The sequence below is a fragment of the Ursus maritimus genome, unplaced genomic scaffold, assembly GCF_017311325.1.
Source record: "Ursus maritimus isolate PB19 unplaced genomic scaffold, ASM1731132v1 scaffold_31, whole genome shotgun sequence".
Classification (NCBI taxonomy): domain Eukaryota; kingdom Metazoa; phylum Chordata; class Mammalia; order Carnivora; family Ursidae; genus Ursus; species Ursus maritimus.
In genome coordinates, this window is record NW_024425675.1 from 3,263,835 (window position 1) to 3,284,530 (window position 20,696).

A 20,696-nucleotide genomic window follows, 5' to 3' on the forward strand; every position below is an offset into this window, starting at 1 on the left:
TTTCTGGAGAAAGGCCATGGCCATTTCCCGTGTCACCCGGTCCTCTTCTGTGTGTGTGAAACTCACCAGGACCGAGGCCTGCTGCGGGAACACTGACTTTCCCCAAGGATGTGACTGTGAGGCTTTTGTTCCTTGAGAGGATGGTGCGACTCAGGGAGGCCCCAGGTGTGAGCAGGGAGGCCTGGGCAGCCCGCAGCCTCTGCAGGACTCTGCTTGCCCTTCTCTGCGGCAAGAATTAGGTGTGGCCTCCAGCTCCCGCCCCGCAGAGCCTTCTGTTGGGCTTTATCAAATGTGTCAGCTCCCTACTATTAAATCTGAATATGCAAAAGATAAAAAATGAAAGTCGGTGCCTCTTAATTTACTCTGTAGAGAGCATTCTGTAAGAAATGTGAATCAACAGAAATTGCTCTCATCAACAGAAAAAAGTGCTGACTGACACCTTAACTTTACAGATAATGAGATCTTTGGGGAAGTTTTAATCTTTCAAAGTTTCCAGGAGCTATACAAAAGGTCTCTTCCCCTCCCTTCCCCCAGTCATCAATGCTCATATTTTCTTTCTTCGTCACTTCCCTTTGCTCTGTAAACAGAAGTACAGTACATGTTTGAGAGCCTTTCCGCTGTCCCCATAACTAAATATCTCCTCTCAGTAGTTAAAACTTGAAATTTGATTTGCAGCGCGTATTTAATGGAGGGTGAATTTTTCCAACTCAAAAAAGATATTCCTAAACTGTGCATGTGTTTACAGTGCCGCAGACGCATTTACAACCTGGATGCCAATTTGAGTATCAGGCAGATGGCACCAGAAATTACTGGGATTATCTCCTGTACTAAATACTCCTGATTCTTTGTCCTAATAGAAAAAAAAGGTATAGAGTAAAGCATCTTTCTACCTTTTACTTCTCTTTTTCAAGTGCCCTTTTGAATAGATGTGTTTTTTGACTTAGGTCTTATTAGCATTTCTTATGGGGACTGCCTTTGGGGCAGTACCACTTACTAAATTGTTCTGATGCTTTAGGAAAAGGAAAACCATGGTAACCAGATGTAGGGTATGATTATTTGCCTCTGACCTGGCAAAGTGTTGGATTTAACAAAAGAAGCTTAATAGAAATGTTCAAATTGACCCTTCTCATCACTTGGGCTGCTTAAAGCTCAATCAATCTCTCATTATTATCAGAGTTATTCGAGCAAAGGCAGCAGTGATACTATTTTTCATAATCACTTCTTGAGCCAAATGTAATTTGCAATTTGGAGTATTGTATTATGAAACAATAATGCATTAAAATGAACAGTGCAAGAATTAGGAGTATAGTAGTAAAGAAAGGATCCGTAGAAGTAGTTGTGTGAAAGGCACTCTCAAAATCATCATCAGTGGACATGCCTGATTTCAGTGCCAAATTAAGCATTTAGAAAAAATCAGAATTATGTGTTGTTTTTATTATGTTTAGGTGTGTGTGTGTTTATTTTATGTATTATATATATACGTGTACATATACACGTATATATATAATGTATTATAAAGTCAGTATAGTTAAAGGGGAAACAAAAAAATATACTTTGCATGTTATTTGCATCTGCATGTCCGGTGTTACGGGGTTTGTGTGGTTTGAGTACCTGTGTGGGTATATGTTGGAAAAAAATAAGGTGTATCAAGCCTTATAAAAGTCTTGTATAGAGCAGTAATTACGAATTGACCCCATTTTACAAAGGGAATTTATTTGCTACAGAGAATATGTCATGTAGTCCACGAACTAGCTGATGCCTGAAAAGCTTTAACATCATAATTAAGATACACTTCTACTCATCTTCTGTCATTTTCCTTGAATGGCTCTAAATACAGATTATAAATATTATTTCAGAGTTATTTATGTATTTATCTTGTGTTTTGAAGGATTACTGTGTTTGCTTGTTTTTGTTTTTTTTCCCTTAAGTCTCTCTATCTAGATCCCATGGTCGGTCTTGTGTGTGTATGTTTGGAGGGGGGGTGTTTGGTTTTTGGTTTTGTTTTTGTTTTTTTAAGATATTTGGGATTTACAGTGATTCTTATAAAATTAAAATTGATAATGTGCTGGGTTCAATTTCTTCATGGTTGTTGTAATATTTCTTTGTTCCGTATCCTTCCAGGACTCCTGAAGTGTCAGGTTACCAGGGTATCAGTGCATCCGTGATTAGATAACGCAGGCTTCGCCAGGGGAAGAGTGCACTTACAGGGACACTTAATGGGAGTCCTGAAAAGGGTGTGTTGTCCATTAAGGGTACATACACCGCATGTTTAAAGGCTGTTCTGGCTTGGTTAAGTAGAAGCTATATTTTCTTAAAAAGTTCTTTTTTTTCTGGATGTCAGGCAACGCAAATTTAGTTTATTAAATCTAATCAGACTAGCACTGATGAAAACTGTACACAATCAAATAATGGTTCTCAAGTTTGTGAATTTCCTTTTAAAGAGAACTCCTGCTACACTCCGCCAAGTTAAAACTGCATCCCATTTTGTAAAAGCACTATCAAGTTGTCATGTACCCTTTCTAAGCCTCCGTTCTCATCATTGTTGATTACCAAGATTTTTTTTTTTGCCTAAATAGGGGCTTTCTGCTTTTCATAATCAGCCTTCTCTTCCCTGATTCATCCAGCATTGCCACAATCTACTGCTGAGCAAATCAGTGCGCTATCACGGTAGCGATTTCTTAAAACGTCACTAAAATATGTAAGATCCTGTATGGGAAGGACATGTTAGAAGTGACTTGTCTTTTTCTTATTTGTAAAATGGAGGCTGAGGCACCAAAAAAAAAAAAAAAAATCTATATACAGGGCCAGAAACTATGAGTGCGTTATTATAAAAGATGAATGCATGTGGTGAATTCTTGCTGCTTTACCCTCTGATGGGGTTTGGACAGTTCGACATGCTTCTGCTGCTGGGCAGCAGTATTTGCATATGTCAGAACAGACAGTTTTGACTTGCGGAGTATCATTGTATTTAGAAATATTGGCAGTGTCCTAGCAGTGGGTATGCGGGTAGTTTTTATGATCCTTTCCAAAGGATAAGTTCTTGACCTTGGGGATAAGTTCTTGACCTTGCGTTGGAGATAAGTTCTTGACCTTGCGTCCACAGTCGTGGCCTTCATAGACAAGTTCCATTTGGGAACACTGTCCTTTGGACCTCATTGCTGCAGGAAATGCAAGCTTTATCTCATTTATTTCCACAAAGATGGTTTAACCAGCTGCCCTGAGTATAAAAGCATAAGAGTGACCGATCGTCTTTGGTTCCTCCAGTTTTTGAGGGGCTAGGTGTGGTAGGAAGAGTCTTGGGTCCAAAGTCTGGCTTTGCACTTACTTGTTACTGGCTACATGGCCCGTGAAATCATTGGATTCCCCTGAGGTTCCCCCTAAAGAGGAGGATGATAACCGCTACCTCACATGCTGGTTGTGGAAATCAGTGAGATAAAGTACATAATAAAAATGCAATAAATTCTAGTTAAATGTAATTAAGTAATCAAAAGAGCATTCAACAGGTGTTCAATGATATGTCTCACTTAGGATTTACACAAAATGAACTTCTTGGGTCTGGGAATTTCACTTTCTCTAGAAGTATCCAAGTTCAGACCCAGTGAGATCGCTTAAACTAGCTATGAGGTGACCTGAACTCTATTCCTACCTTGCAGTGTGACTTCGGGCAGCTCTGTATACCCCCTTGGGCCTCCGTTTCTTTGTCAAATATAGACATTGAACGGGGTGACCGATCTTTAGACTTTGATTTTCAGAATATACCTTCAGTGCATATGGGTAAGAGTACAGCGGAACAATCTACAAAGATATATAGCTAGAATGTTCTTTCAACTAAAATTTAGAACAATTTAAGGCTTTAAGACAAAAATAAGTTCATAGGGACGCCTGGGTGACCCAGTCGGTTAAGTGTCTGCCTTCCGCTCAGGTCATGATCCCAGGTTCCTGGGATTGAGTCCCACATGGAGCTCCTTGCTCAGCGGGAAGTCTGCTTCTCCCTCTGCCTGCCGCTCCCCCTGCTTGTGCTCTCTCTCTCTCTGACAAATAAATAAATAAAATCTTAAAAAAATAAGTTCATAATTGTGTAAGAGACCAGAGTGATGGATTGAGAGAACTCAATGCTGACACCAAGAATGTGAGAAAAGATTGAGCCATAATCAGTTGAAAAGATTTTTCTAGAGAAAGTTGGATCAAAACCGTTTAGGACAAGTACGACACAAAAGGACAATAGAGGAATAGTGTTGAAAACTCATGATTTTGCTTTGATTTGAGTGAACAGTGTGTTCCCGAGGCATTTCAGAGAGTTTGATTGGAACATAGGAATAACACAGGGCAGGGTATTCACGTTTTCTGTACAGAATCTTGAATCCAGCTCAGTGCACAGTTGGTATCGCTCAAGATCTTGAGGGTAAATGACAGCATTCTAACAGCAGGCAGTGGTCAAACACAGGTTAGCACAAGGGCTGTACTAACTGTGTCTACGAGAAACACCTAGAAGGTTCCAGAAAGAGATGAGTTCCCAAAGAAAGGAAGTGGTTATATCATGTGATGGTGCAAATATATAGAAATGAGGGGCAAAATACAGGGCAGGGTATTGGGTTAAATGACCATGTCGGCCATTCCAATGGAGAAGTTGGGTGTTGGGGGAGGATGGGTGGCTTCTAGTCACTGACACTCTATTTGTATTTGAGCCATTTCAGTTCTCTCCCCCAGGCAAGCAGTATCGCTTAACCTACACATTCGTTAGGATAAATAGTAAGGCAAGTATTATAGCAAAGCCCTCCTTAGAAATGAAGACCTTGGTAATTAGCAGTGAGAAATACCAACTTTCTAGGTGACATTTCAGTGATTTTCTTTTTTGAAGAAAATCTTATTTCAAAAATTGTTCCTCAGAGCTTATAAGATAATTGGTGCTGGGTGTTCTGTTCATCTATTTTTAAGTATGGCAGAAGATTTTTAAGACTTCTACTAAATCACGTTTTCAAATATGATACTAGGAAAAGCCATTCATTATAAATCCAATTATATTTTTATTTTATTTATAGTCGAATGCTGTGCGTTATATCACTCAGCATAATTTTTTCTGAAGGTCTCTAATTTTAGTAGCAATACAATAGTAAGCTATTTCAATGTTATTTACACTGCAGAGAGAAGTAGGTTAATTTACTAAAAGCTGAAATGATGGTTCAATAGCACGAAACTCTCACCAGTAAATTTGTAATGAGAGTTCTTTCTGTATGAAAACAACAGAATTTTGTTGCACTCTTTTGTTATTCTTTTTTTTTCCTCTTTCTCTTTTCATCAACAAGTGCATGTTTTGCCCATTATTCTTTGCTATAGTAATAAATATGGCCGCTCTGGCAGCCGGCAATGATCTCATTTGTAACGCGTCATAGTGAAACCCATTTAGCAGATTACTTGGAGATTACTTTAGCTGAATGAAAACATCGCTGCATTCTTTATGAAGAAAGCCGTATGTTTAAGAAATGTTACAATCAATTCTACTCTGAGAAGACGTGGCCCGTCCGGCTGTATCTTGCTGTGAAGGAATCTTCAGGGACTTGGTGGCATTTTTTTCACTGCGCCTTCTTCATGTAGCAGTACCTCTGAAATTTTTCTGTATCAGCTTTTTCTCAAGCTTTCTGTTTTTCTTTTTGTCTCCGTGTCTTTTTTGTTTCATTTTGTTTTTTAAGAGAGAGAGCGAGCACACGAGCAGGGGGAGGGCAAGCAGACTCCCTGCTGAGTGCAGAGTCCCTCTTGGGGCTCCATCCCAGGACCCTGAGATCATGACCTGAGCTGAACTCAAGAGTCTGCCACTTAACCAGCTGAGCCACCCCAGTGCCCCCATGTCCATGTTTTTAAAAAGTCATTCCCTTACGTTAATATATCCTGAGGTATTACTAGCAGAATCTTCCTGAGGTGGTAGGGTCCATGGCCGTGTTCTATCCTAGCGTCACACCCGTTGGATGGTCGAGTTTTCCGTTTGAACATGTTGGGGGGGGGGAGGTTAGTCAGAAGGCAGTTCCAAAACTGATTCTTTGCGGAAAATGGGTTTGCTTCCTAGACATACCATTAGTACATGATTTTTTCAGCCTTGCCATTTTTTGGAACGTGACCCATTTGAAATTCATCTGTGGCTTTTAAAAGATAATAAAATAAATGTGGTTGATATCTTCCAAGTTTTAAGCAGTTTTCTATTAAGTGATTATCTTCATAGGTTGATCACTGATTTCAACCGTGAAACTGACTTTGAAAGTACATGTGTAGCCGAAATTTTTCAGGGACATCCCGCCTCTTTGCAGGTAAAATTAAACAACTATAGATTAAGAGAGCACTACAATATATTGGCAATGAGAGGGAATGAGGGCATAGCTACGTTCTTTTTCTTTTTACACTCTAGAAGGCTTGGTATATTTTTTTCACCTACAGTCTTTATTTCTGTCAAAAAATCACAACTAAGGGATTCATTTTTACCCCAATTATAAAGGAATATGCTGTGCTTTTATGGTATGCCTTAAAGAAATCACATAATTTATTAACTAAAGCAGGCATTAAGGGAAATGTCCAAATGCTAACCTATAAACATTTTATCTGTGCCTTCTTTGCTTTTTAATATATCAATCTTGAATTTGTAATTTCAAAAAGAAAGTATACTGTAACAGTTTGATAATAAATTTACAAATAATAAAACAGTATATTCTGGTGATTCAGGGACAGCCTAGGACACTAATATTTTAATATCAAATAAATGAGAAAAAATTCAGTTCTTAAATCTGAGTCAGGATTCACTCTTCTTTATTCTTTTTAAATCACGTATACTTAAGATGAAAGTTGAAAGTTAATAGACCGAGATCTAAAACTGAAACTTTTTCCACAAAGTAGGGCCAAGATCATTAAAAGATAAGATCTAACATAGCTGATTAAACTCAATGTTAGGTTTGGGACCAAAAATATCTAAACTGTTTTAAAACATGGAAAAGTCAACCACTCTCAATTTTCTCTCATATTATTAGTTCAAAGTCATGACGTACATGATCTTCTTGTAAGATTAAACTATACCTTTTGGTACAGAGAGATACCCAGTTGACTCTTGAGCAAAACAGGGATCGGGGTGCCAACCCCCTGTGCAGTTGAAATCCATGCGTAACTTTTCACTTCCTTTAAACTTAACTATTAATAGCCAACTATTGACCTTGCTGATAACGTAAATAGTCGACTAACACATACTTTGCGTGTGTTATATACTGTATTCTTACAATAAAGTAAGCTGGAGAAAAGAGAATGTCATTAAGAAAAACATAAGGGAGAGGAAGTACATTTACAGTACTGTACTATATCAAAAGAAAATCTGGGTACAAGTGGATCGGTGTTGTTTAAGGGTCAACTGTGTATCTTGTGTCGTGGCATAGTGTTTCTTAAATAGGATACGGGTTTGAATGTGTGTAATCTAGAATGTGAACCAGCACACATCTTTAAAAGCAAAACAAAACAACATGCCAACGTTGTATCATTTGAGGGATATTTAAGAACTGAAAAACTAAATGCTTAGAATGATTTTCCTTTAGGAAGCCCCCTTTTAAGTAAATATCATGGATAAGATTTGAACTTACGCTTTTCTTGATTAGAATTTAATACGTCTTGTATTTCCAGATGCCTCCGTGTTACAGAATTTTCAGGATGGGAATTCACGGGGGCTTTCAATATCATCTACATGCTGGTGGTGCTTAGATTAATTTGTCCAGCTCTGTCCTCTCCCCTGAACCCCCGTAGGTGCTTACTAAATGCTTGTCAAATGAATGAACATTATGTTTTAGATGTTGGCTCCTACTGAGATGTGTCAGTTTTTTATGTTTGCTCTTTCATTTATTTATTAATTCATTCTATAAAGTCAGTCATTATGCCTGACTCTTAGGCGTTATTGATAATATTGACAAAAATAAAGGAAAGAGAAAGTTTTTATTTTTAATGCTTTCTATTTGTTTTAAAAGCATAGTGCATATTTTATCCCTTATGAGAAGTGGTCAGATTCTGGGCTTAAGTTCTTAGGGACTTTTTCCTCTTTTTCTTTTTTTGCTTTTTGGCAATTGCAATGATCTTCCAATTTCTAAATACTGTTACAATTTAAGGATAGATTTACTTTATAGAAGTTAATTTTATAGGCAGTTTTAAATGCTCTCTCATAATATACATAGTTTTTAAAGGATGAGTAGTGGTAGTATTTTAACTTTTTTCTATTCTAACATTGTTAGAATGCTCTCCCTTCCTCATTTATAACCCCCTTTGCAAACAGTGTTAACTTTAGTAAATGTGTAAGATACTCCAATGTATGCTTTATGTCTAAACCAGTGTTTGAAATCAGATTTACGTTAATAGAAGAAAGACCTATGCTACCAACCAGGCCATTAATTAAAATACCTTTTTTCTCTTTTATATTAGTTTTGGACTACCTTTTTTTTTTCTTTACTCTTCTCCTCTTCAATATGATTAATTGTTCAGCATAAGCTAGATCCCTACTTTGTCCTCTGAAAGAAATACTCGATATATTTTATGTATTTATGAATGCTTAGTTGAGTAGCTGTCTATAAAAGATTTCTTTTTTGAAATATCTGGTGACTAAGTCAGTAAGATGAATATTATTCGAGGGTATGTAATGCATGCATTCCAGGCAAACGGTCGTTTTTAGAAGAAAGCAACAGAGCGGGACAAAGAATTGATAGCAAAGCGAGGCTCTGGAGGTATTTTGGACGCCAGAATGGAGTATTAGTGTTTTCGCAGAGAGCTTCCAGCTCCGTGGCCATCTGTGAAAGTTTGTGTGGACTGGTTTTGAATCATGTGTCTGTTCCTCATATTTGTTTTTGATCAGATACAGATTTCGAAGGCAAAGATGCCACATTCAGCTATTGCTGGGAATGCCTTAACGCTTTCGACTTAATAAGCTCAAAGTGTTATAGCAATGCAAATTATCCTTTGTACTTTAAACCTTGCAAACATAGCCTTGTTTGTCCGTTTTTAAACTATGATGAATGTTTCCAATAACCTGACTGCGAAAATAAAGAATAGTTGTTTATGGAGAGATTAGTAAGTAGATGATTGTAGATTACCATTCTCTAGTCATAAGAGCAACCGATTGTAATGCAGACTTTTGGCCTCTCGCACTTGAAGTATTCAGCATTCAGCCCTATACATTTATTAATTGTTCAGTAAGGATGAACTGCAAAGTTGTTGTTTATTTTTGTTTTGCCAAAGGAAAAATGGGGATTGAGGCCATTTTCAAAAGGGTTGTCTCTGGAAAGTTCTAATTAAAAATGAATCCCATAATCTGATTGAAAATATTCATATTGGGCAAAAACTGGACAATTGCAGGAGACCTTTTGGCCCTCATTTTGAGGAAGGTCGCATTTCATTGAGAATATATGTCTTTGTCACAAAGAATGAAAACTCATTTTGTATATATTGACAAGTTAGAATTTTTTGTTGTCAACAGGTTTGGCAAACATCGAAAAGATGACAAGATTGAGAAAACGGGTAAAATAAAAATACAGGACCCCCTTACGTCAGAAGAGGAGAGGCTACGAATGAAGCAGGAGCAGGAGAGGTAGATTTCAGTCGTTTGATTAAATCTCGCCAGATAGAGCTTTGTGTCCTTTCTACTCTTTTTTCTTTTTTCTTGCTTTTTTTTTAATATGAAGAATTTATACTCAATGAGTTTTTAGTTTTTCTGTGTCAGTCCAAACACTGATGGTTGTGGGATAAATACAATGTAAAGAAAGATTCAAAGAAAAACCGTATATTTATTTGAGGCATTAAAGTGAATTTTAATGGGTGAGTTAAGGTTTTTGCCTAGAAGATAGTAGGGCATATTAGATGAATTAAATAAGCATCAAGACTGAACGTATGATCACTTTTAAAATCACAAAGAAATAGTTACAATTCCATTTCATTCATTTGTGAGTATATAATATTTTATGATAATTTTTGAGTCTATTTCCCTGGAAATAAAACTTTGAATTTTTATATCTCATTTAAAATACTTTGATTTATAATAAGAATTGAGAAGCCTTTCTTGCTATGTTGTTTTCCTCTCGAACCTGACATTTCTTTCTTTTTTTTCCTCTATTTCCCTATCCTATTTTGTGACATTTCCCACTTAAATTTGATTGCATCTCTTCCAGAAAGATTGTTATCATATGTTGTTGAGTCATTCCGTGGTAAGAACCCAAAGCCCAGTGAAATGAATGAAAAGTTACTTTAGGCAGATAATTGATTAGAATTTCTCTTGCTGTCATTCCCAGGGGATGAGAAAGCCGCCTGGCACTTCTGTTACCCGAGTTTACAGGCTCACAGCCAGCTCCTCTGGGTCCGTCCTTTGCAGTTTCAGAGCCCCCACAGCGAGAGACACTGTGCGTGTTGTGCTGTGAATAATCTGGGGAATGGGGGTGCCTTGATTAAGGCTAAAAGACTGAATATTGTCCGTAACTAAGATTAGAGCCCAGCATCTTCAACTCCACATCCTAGAGTCGGGGCACGGTAGCGTCACACAAGTCTGACTGGTAATGAAGGGAAGAACTAGAAAGAATATTCTACCGTGGTTTTCTTTAGAAGAAATTAATGTTTGGATAGTTTCCACTCCTCTTTCACCTACGTCTGAGGGTTTAGGCTAGTCTAGTTACTCTGATTCTCTGTTTGTAGCTTTTCAGAGTATTAAATGTATACGTGGGAAAAACAGGCACTTTTAATTTGTGATGCAAGTCTGGGTTTATTCTTCTGATTCTTCCCCAGTTTTTTTTTTCAATCCTTCCATTTTCTTGCTTTCTAAGACTCTTTCTAATCCTCGCCAATTTTGCGATCCCCAAACTCTATTACTAATAAGCTCACTATGGCCAGGCCTGGGCACACAATAGTCCTTAGTGTGTACAGTATAGCGTCTAATTGCTCAGTACTATACACTTTGATCCTAAGAGAGTATAGAAGAGAGTGTATACCAGCTAAATGTATGTCCTCAGATTTATCCACAGGCAAATAATGTGATTTTGCTAGAGAACAATCCGAGCGATAGGAACATTGTACTTCTCCCCTATCTTGATGCCAACCATAGGGGATAGCTTTATGAATTCCGTACCATTGTTCATATTTGCAATATTCTTTTCTTGCAGTTTAAGATGATTCCTGTGTTTCAATGCAGAATTCTATCAACGTTTTCCAAGATACTTATTATAATGCATAGTCAGGTTTTTGCAGCCAAACAATGATTTTTACATAATGGTTTCACTTGTATTATTAATTTGCCTACGGCACAGTTCACTTTCAGTTTTGCTTTTAATCTCCATCTCTGTACCTCTAATGATGCAATACTTCTGGGAACTAGGTTGGTCATAATGAATTTACAATGTACAGGAGGCCTAGAATAAAAATCTCTTAGGGTCAAGGAACAAGTGAATGGTCCATTAAAAAAAATCAATTAGCTTCATAATTTAAGAAAACTATTATACTCTGACTTTGTATTTCAGTAACAGTTTTTACAAGTATGTTTAATTTGAACTCGTGGATCTTGTAATAGAGCGAGTGAATCATGGGACTTACTGAATTACATAAGTGGGGCTTGTGTAGTGTTTGTTATTTGAACAGGGCAAGCCTTCTTTCCTCCTTTCCGTTCTGTCTGTTGGCATTGATGATGCTTTGTTTGAGAATGGAAATTGCAACTTCTTTGGGAAGAATTTGGGTGGAGGAATAAGTAAAAATAAAGTGCTGCTTATATTCTCCTCATAGCTTTTGCCTCACTGCAGAGTAGTAGCAGAGGCCCTCGTTTAACATTATTTACCGTTGTAGCTATTTGAGTTCCCAAAATTATTTTGGTTGATTTCATAGAAAAATAGAAAACTTGACATCCCCTGGTTATTAATTATGACATGTCCATATACAAAAATATTTTTTGTCCACATACATCCATGAAGCCTGAGTATGACTCAAGATATAAATATGGAACAAGTGAAAGGACAATGAATAGAACTGAAAATGTGTTTTCCTACCAGGTTAAGATCTATTTTGATAGCAAACGTGAATTAGATTCTTCTGAGCATGGATCTGAGATTAAATTTGACTTCATCCTTGCTAATTTCTCCCCATCTCCTTCCACTTGCTGCCACCCCTGGGAGTTGGGGTCTTGAATAAATGCTGTCCTCCTAGGAGAAATGGATGAGGAAGACCCCAGCGTGGATCTGTCCTCTGACTCTACTAGTCCTGCCCTGCCAACAACCTGAGACTGCACGCCTAGTCTCTCTTCCTGAGAAGTGGGGAGAATGGGGAGAACACCATGGGTAACATTAGCTGGTCCTGTGATGTGCTATTTTGACTTCTAGTTCCAGGCTCCAAACCGAGGCGCCTTATTAGCCTTTTAGAGATGCTTTTGGCCACTTTTGGGCTAGGTGGGGAAACAAAGCAGGGTGTGGGTATTTGGAGCTGAAGGACGAATTCAGTGCTCACTGCTCTTGCTGGTTTGTCTTTTAAGCAAGCCTAGGGACAAAGCCGCTGTTGGCTGTTCTCCACCACACAGAAGGATTGGGCTCCAAACCCAGAATAGAAATATTTAATTCATTGATCTGTGTCACTTCAGGCCCACTTAGCTACCATTATGTTGACCAAGTGTCCAGAGTAACTTTCGGCTTTCTGTTGTGTTTTTGCTCCAGTGGAATCTCTGCGTAGGCTCTGCGGGTTGGTACGTAAGCTGTGTGGTGTGGGAGTTTCCCAAACGCTGGCAAAGGGTTCCACATGCAAATATGTTTGAGGAACATCTGGCTAAACCAATTTATGCATATTTCTTTACTCCATTATTTCTCAAAACCCTACATTGGTTAATGTACCTTGTGAGTCACCAATGTATGAATAGAGATTCATCATTTCCCAACTTGTTTATTCACAGAACATCCCCCTTCGTTTGTTTTCTGTGAATTACCAACATGTCTCAGAATTCAGTCACTGGGGAAATACTGGTGGCAAGCAAAGGCCGTTGGCTCCTGGGTCAGCCAAATCCAGCTCCCTCACCTGACTGGCTGTGGAACTCCGGGTTGATTGTTTCATGGTATCGTGAGCAAGTGTGGAGCTGGTGCCTGTGACCTGCCTCTACATTATGGCTTCCATTTTGTGTAGTTCTTGACTCTTATTCCTGAACTTTCATTTTCCATTTTCTCTTTCCCACGTGTTTCTCACCTGTTTAAAACATATACCTTTTTAAGGTCTTATTCTCATGTATTCTAATTCTATAGCTATAGAAAATTTGAAAAAAAAAAAACCCATAAATTTAAAATTGGAAAATAAAAATTTATCCATCATAATACCACTGTTAACATACTGGTCTATGCCTTTCTAATTTATTTCCTATAAGATATGTATTTCCACACATGCATACTTTTAAAAAGCCAAATCTGTTTTCATTTTTTTTAAGATTTATCCACTTATTTGAAAGAGAGAGAGAGCACAAGCAAGGGGAAGGGCAGAGGGTGAGGGAGAGAGAGAATCTCAAGCAGACTCCCCGCTGAGCATGGAGCCTTACTTGGGGCTGGATCTCACGACCCTGAGATCATGACCTGAGCCGAAATCAAGAGTCGGACGCTTAACTGACTGAGCCACCCAGGCGCCCCACATCTATTTTGCATTTTTATACATTCTTAGAAAACCATGTTAAACTTTTTCTGAAACAAGGCCAAGTCTGTATGAACAGACAGACGGATGGGAAGGAAGGACAGAAAGAAGGAAAGAGGACTGAAAGATGATGGCCAGTATCTGGCCAGATTCCCCAACTCTCAAAATTTACCTCGTATGTTATTCGTCCTGGTCAATGAGACTTAGACATAATGTAACTGGCTTGTGTTTTGTAGTTACTCAGCAAGGGTACCTAGTCTGATATTCTTATCTGTTATCTATGCAGTAAGTTGTCCCTGGAAGTATTTTCAAGGGGACCGAATGCTTCTAGTGGAGACATGAAACAGGTAAATGAATGCCTTATGAAATTCTCCCAGTACGTGAAGGATATTTGTAAAGATGCTAAGGAAATGTACGGCTTAAAACGTTCCATTATTCAAAGTGATAATCACTCTTGAAAGGTTTGTGTTTTCAATACTAGGCCATTGAAGTGTTTGTGCCCACAAGTGGTACTCCCCCTTCTTGGGGCCTCATTTGCAACTCCGTGTGGCATTTCTGTATGTGGTTCCCATTCACTGGCATTTCTTTTTTTGGTTTTACCAATTGTTTCCAGTATCTGCTTTACGTAATAACTTGAAATCTTGATAAAAACTTTTTTGTGGTGTTTCTTAGTTGGTAAGATCCTTTCCAAAATTTAATATATGTTTATTAGTTTTTGCAGAAATTAACATTTTAAAATATCATAATGCCATAGTAAAGTATGTTTAAAATGCATGAATAGAAAGTTCGTGAAATTATAGGAGGAACAATCAAGAAAGCTGTAATAGGTGTATTCCCTGTGCATCTGAAAGAAAAAACAAATTTTCACTCATTTTGGCTTGAAACTTAGTGCTCATGCTCCCTGAATTCTGACAGTAGAACCCAGATAACCTGGATGATCTTTGCATTTAGATCACATATTGTCATTTGAACAAAGCTTGACTTTTAAAAATTAACCTTTTAGTGGGAAATATACATTATTCTATAGCAGAATTTTTCATATTTTCTCTGACCTCTTGAATCCTTCAGAAAAGTCAACTCTAATCACTAAGATTAGTTCCATCAGGTATTTTTAAGAAAAATTTACTGTTGCAGGTAAACAGAAATTTTAAAGAATCTATTAACTATGTGGAAGTTCACTACTTAGACCAATATTTGGGCAAATTAAGCCTTGGGGTGTGTGTGTGTGTATTTGAATAATTTTGTTGATAGACTGTAACTGGAGTAGGAAAAGGCAACTTTATGTTTGATGAGAGCTGTCTTAGATGTATTTGGCATGGCAACATCTCTTTGAGCTGGAAGTAACTGTAGGTGGCTTGATACTCGTCAAAGTCAGAACAGAATGTGAGTGAATGAATATGTGTGAGAGTGTGTGTGTGTCTGTGTGTGTTGGTTTGTGAAATATTATTCTAGTGTTCCGTTAGTATAAAAGAGAAGTTTTTGTTGTTTCACAATATGACGGTAGAAATTTTGTATTATGCTATTGTACCCTCTCTCAGGGATCCCTTGCCTTTGTTCAGAGGGAGAAAAGATTTAAGCCTGTTGACATTAGAAAATTGATATAAAGCAATATAATCAGTGTGAAAATAGGTAACTGCAGAGCTTTGGGAGGGGTCTGGATTGACAGGCTGGAGTTAATAATGAACACTCCACGGAGATGGTCATTCTAGTTCCCAAGAACTTATGTATTTAGCACAGTGGACAAATTCGACACCCATGCTCACGGGGAGGAGGCATTCTTCTAACTCCTTGGATTCGTTAAAAACTGTGGTTGTAGGAGTCATTAGTAGTATCTCTATGAATACTTTGATCTCTTTTTCAACTTCTAGCCATTTTATGTTTTAAAACTGATATCATCTCACTTGAGCATTAAGGGCTGAAGCTTCACTTTTCCCCACCTATCACATGATTCCTCTGTGGATCTCTAAGTTGCCTTCTTCCCTTGAATGGGAAACGTGCCTTCAAAACAGTTGGCGCTCCTCATGAGAAAGTTTTTTCAGCACCCATTTAGAATATGGAAGTTTTTTCTTCTCAATCAGCTTTTACCTCAGTATTACAAAGAGGTTAAAATCCCACTTAAAATGGCGACTGTCTTCAAAGTAAGAAATGTACTGGAATGTTGTCCCCCTTCTGGGAATTCAGCGTAGACGCCACATTGGAAGCACGCGTATCGGAGGTGGCAGTCAGATTTACGCAGCAGGGTAAGCTGAAGGATTGATGCGTTGAGCCACGCTATTTCCAAAGTCCGCCATCTGCTGAGGTGTTTCGAGGGGCAAATACAGCATTCATTCGGTTGACACAAACTCTATTACATTGAACCATTCCTTCTAGTTAGCCTGTAGTTTAAATTTCATTCTGCCATACCTTTAGGTTTTATTTGATGAATGTCTGTAATACGGATTTTTAGAGAGAGGAAATACTGTGGGGGAAAAGGTCCAGGAACTTTGTTCCTAGAATGAGGCTTCTGGATGGCAGTGCGATCACTTGGGGGTAAAATGTTTCCCAAAAGAGTTGATTGCAAGGTTTTAAACATTGTTTTGAAGATTCTTAACAACTATCTAATATGTAGCCATCCAAAATTCATTTTAATTTTTTATGGTAAACTGATATTAGTATATGTTATCTTCTGTAGACGTTTACAGCATTTTTTTTTTTAAATTAACATCGCTAAAGGTCAATTTTGGTTTCTTGGAGTGTTCTGAAAAATGCATCATGGATGTTTCACGTATTCAAGTTTCGTAACTTTGGAGGCGAAGTGTTCGGGATATAACTAACTTAAGTGCGCCATCGATTTCCATCCTGAGGAGTGGGTCACTCAGTAGTGATCCTCATGCTGTACCTTTTCTGGCTGTATAAAGAGCACCCTTCATAACCATAAAACAGTTATTTTCCTCTTACTCTGCTGCAATTAGTGCTAAAAGCCATTTATTGTAAAAGCAAAAATCCTAATGAACAGAAATGTTACAAGAACAGAAGTCTTGTGTGTTTTATCTTCATCACGCATCATCCATTTTAATTAGAGAAAAGGGTGGTGAACACTGTGACAAGAGTCTAGAATTAAAATCATTAATTGATGTCAAGCTGAAGAGAGACTGTTAGCATGAATTTAGTGACAGCGGGAAAGAAATTAACCTTATTACTGTATTTAGTATATTACATTATTTTGTGTATTGTTGTCTGTGCAGGTTCAAGGCAATTTCATTATCATAATGGAAAATACCTTTTTTTTTTTAACAGAAAGAAAAGGTGCAGATATTTATGTTTGAACATAACAAATTGACATGATAAATTCTTCACTTGTTGAAAGTCTTCAAAGTTTTTAAAGTTTTCATTTTTTTTTCTTTTTTATGTTTCAAGAATAGGGAAATCGTTCATGATGGTGTTGCCCCTCAGCCCCTGTCACTACAGCTGTCTGCCATCATCTAGACCCCAGAATAGTGCTCTTGTTTATAACTACGAAGGACTGTCTGAAATGCTTAAAGCAATAGACATTTATTTCTTTGGCTAAGTTTTGGGCTAATCAGTTACTTCTGTCGTTGCTGAGGTTTGGCCCAAGATAAATTGAATGGATAATGCTAAACAACAACCTGACTGTTAAGAAAAACGAATGGCTCTTACATCTTAGAGATAATTTGTGACCTCAGGGTCACGATAAAAGAATAGAGGGGGTGTCCTTTTATAGCATTGGCCATCTGGAACTATTAAAGGCTAAACTGCAGTGTACTCACTGTCTTTTTTAAAGTTTCCCTAAGAAACTGTACTGTTTTTATTAAGACACCAAAAATATTTTCTCCCGAGTCAAATATTTCTTTTCTAATTAAAGCTCTCCAGAGAGAATGAAAATATATTACATGTATATATAACTTGGCTGTGTTCCAAAGTCCCTTTATGCATTTCAGGCTACATAAGACATACAAGCATAAAAGTATCTCATAAAGAAAATCCTTTGTGTCTTTTTGTTAATTTGACTGTGAATTGTCACGAAAATTCACAAAAACCATAGTGCATTCCTGGTTTTAAGTATCTACTCTTCAGTGCCATTTTCACGACACAAGCTCAGTAGCAATAATTCCTAGAATGCACTTTAAAACGCACATTGCGGCAAGCTGGTAGCCAGATTCGTTCACCTGTTGCAACTCTAGCCCCACTCCCCGGGCCACAGCCATGCTGGAGTTCCGTTCTGAGGTTTTTAGCACAAGGTGAGCCGCCAGGGAGGGATGCAAACAGCTTTCATGGCTTTGGGGATAAATTCACTGGTGATGACAAGATAACCGATAAAAAATATAAGTTCTTACATTATTGGAGCTGAGAAAAAAATTAATGCTTTTAGAAGGTGCTATAGATATGACTGTAATGTTTATTGGATTCAATGATTAGTGATAATTAGTGTACAAATTTGGGTAAAAGAAAGCAGATAAGAGCTGGGCTTTGTGAATAGTAGTTCGTGCTGCCAAGCACTTCTTCTGAGCAATTGACTTGTTAGAAATTGACTCCCAAAATGAAGATTAGTTTCTGTGTAACTTGGAACAAAAGAACATTCAATTCCAGGACCCATCAATAAAACGTTGAAACTATTGTGCGAGAAGTTTGGGGAGATTATTTAGGTTTCATGCTTCCCTTGAGAAGAGAAATGTTCATATTCTTTTTTTCTGGTGGCTTCCTTTCTGAACGGGGCTGCATTTTCCAACGTAAGTAAGCTGGATTTTCTTCACTTTTAGTGAATTGAGATTCAAGTACCATGGGGCTCACTCATTTATAAACCAATCTGTTACTCCCTTTGATTTCAGGGGGGGGGTCTCCAAATTCAGAGATTTTGGCTTTATTTCTGTTGTAGCCCTTCAAATTTCTACAGGTTCCCAAACTTCAAGACTTCTGTGAATGCCCAGCCACCCTGTAGGTAGGTGGTTCTCTGATGGTGACCAAATACGGTAGTTAAGCGGATTGTCAGATGAGTGATCATAATTGAGCTTCAAATGAATATCCCATTGAGTTGAAGAAAGAAGTCATTTCTCTCTTCTGTAGTTTTTCTGGCTGAATACAGAGTCAAAAAGACAGTATGATGCAAAGAGTAAAATGATCTCTGAGCTTATATGAACTTTTTCATCACGAATATCCAGTATTTAGTGGTAATCAGCTTTTATAATAGCATCCTTGACTGTCATAATCGCTCCTAAGTGAATAAATTGACTATAATAAGAAATCGAGTATAAATTTAGCTAAATTTGACATTAGAATTTGACTTGCTGTTTCTCTTATAGGTATTCTCGTTGTGGGGCTTATTAGAATCTAGGACTCTCCCTGATAAAAATTTCTAACTTCTCAGTAGTTTGTTATGAAGTAAGAAAATTACTGGTTCTCATCTCAGGAAATAAGGTCCTTCTCAGGAGGTTTTGGGAATGTGTGAAGCATTTTTGCTTGCCCACATGGTTGGGCACACCGCTTGGTGACATGTGGCTGAAAGCAGCCATGCAGGAAGTTTTGCAACAATAACAAATTACCCTTTCTCAAATGTCGTTGGACCCCTGTTGGGGAACACTGAGCTGGGTGAATTTAGGTACTTCCATTTTATAGTTGGGAAATAAACGAAATTAGAAAAAATTGACCTGGCGGGTCCAAAATTTAGATAAACAAGACTGGCCTCATGATGGTAAGTTTGATATAAGAAGAAACAAGGGAGAAAAATGCACATTTTGCTTGCAATGCTATGTGACACTTTTCCAGCTTTTTAAAACCTTTTTATGTTAAAAGAATTTTAGATTTACAGGAAGTTGCAGAGATGGTGCAGGGAAGCCTTGTGTACCATTCGTCCAGTTTCCCCAAGCTGCTAAGATGTACATGGCTGCAGTACGATATCAAAACCAGGAAACTGGCGTCACTACCATGTGTGTTTGTAGTTCTGCGTCATCTGATCACGTGTGTGCTTCACGTAGCCACCACTGCAGTCAAGAAGCAGAACTATTCCTTGGCAAAGATCTTCCTCGCGATACTCCTTGATTTGTCACACCTGCCCCTCTGCTCCCACTGTTGCCAAATCCCAGCAACCACTATCTCCTCACCTTGTCTTTAATTTTGTCATTTTGAGGATGCTGTATAAATGAAATCTTATTTCATTTCAAAAGTAGGTGACCTTTTGAGATTGACTTTTTCCCCCACATAGCAAACTGCCCCTGAGATCGATTCCAGTTGCTGTGTGTATCAGTGATCTGTTTGTATTACTGAGTAGTAATCTGTGATAAGGACGTACTTTGGTCTGTTTGACCATTTACCTGTTGTCGCATAGTTTGGTTATTTCCAATTTTTGAATATTAGAAATAAAGAGTCTTTGAACAATTGCATACGGGTCTTTGCATGGACTTAAGTTTCTATTCCTTTGGGATAAAGGTCTAGAAGTGCAATTGCTGAGTGGTATGGTAAGTGTATGTCTGTTTTTGTGAGGAACTGCCAGACTGTTTTCCATGGTGGTTGTACCATTTTACATTTCCAACAGTATTGTATGACAGGTGCAGTTTCCTTGCCTCCTGGCGAGCATTTGATGTTATCACCTTTTTAGCTGATCTAATAGGTGTGTAGTAATAGCTCATTGTAATCCTAATTTGCATTTCCCTAATGGCTGGTGATGTCGAACATCTTTCATGTGTTTATTTGTTATCAGGATATACTTTTCAAAGAAATACTGCTTCATGTCTTTTGCTTTTCTAATTGGATTGTTTTTCTCATTATTGAACTTTAAGTGTTCCTTACATATTCTGGACATGAATTCTTTGTCAGATACGTGGTTTGCAAATATTTTCTCTAGGTCTGTACTTATCTTTTCATTCTCTCAGTAGAGTCTTTCAGAGAGGAAATGCTTTTAGTTTTGATGATGTTCAGTTTATCTGCCCTTTCTTTATGGATGATGCTCTTCGTATCATTTCTAGATATTATTCCACAAGTATTAGGTCCTAAGGATTTTCTTCTAATGTATTATAGTATTACATTTTTACATTTAAATCTGTAATTCATTTTGGATTCATTTTGTATAAAGTTTG

At 37.7% G+C, this 20,696-nt stretch overlaps 1 protein-coding gene across 13 annotated transcripts in view; it reads left to right on the forward strand.

Annotated features, from left to right (window-relative positions):
- The window catches only part of PARD3 (par-3 family cell polarity regulator), a 633,307-nt gene that overhangs the window by 459,857 nt on the left and 152,754 nt on the right, over nt 1–20,696 (forward strand). For 10 of the 13 annotated variants that reach the window (XM_040645256.1, XM_040645257.1, XM_040645260.1 and 7 more), the window contains one exon: nt 9,479–9,589. The exons of the other annotated variants lie outside the window; for them this stretch is intronic. In XM_040645256.1, coding sequence (XP_040501190.1) covers nt 9,479–9,589 — 111 coding nt within the window. The remainder of the gene's footprint in view (nt 1–9,478; nt 9,590–20,696) is intronic. 13 annotated transcript variants of the gene reach the window in all.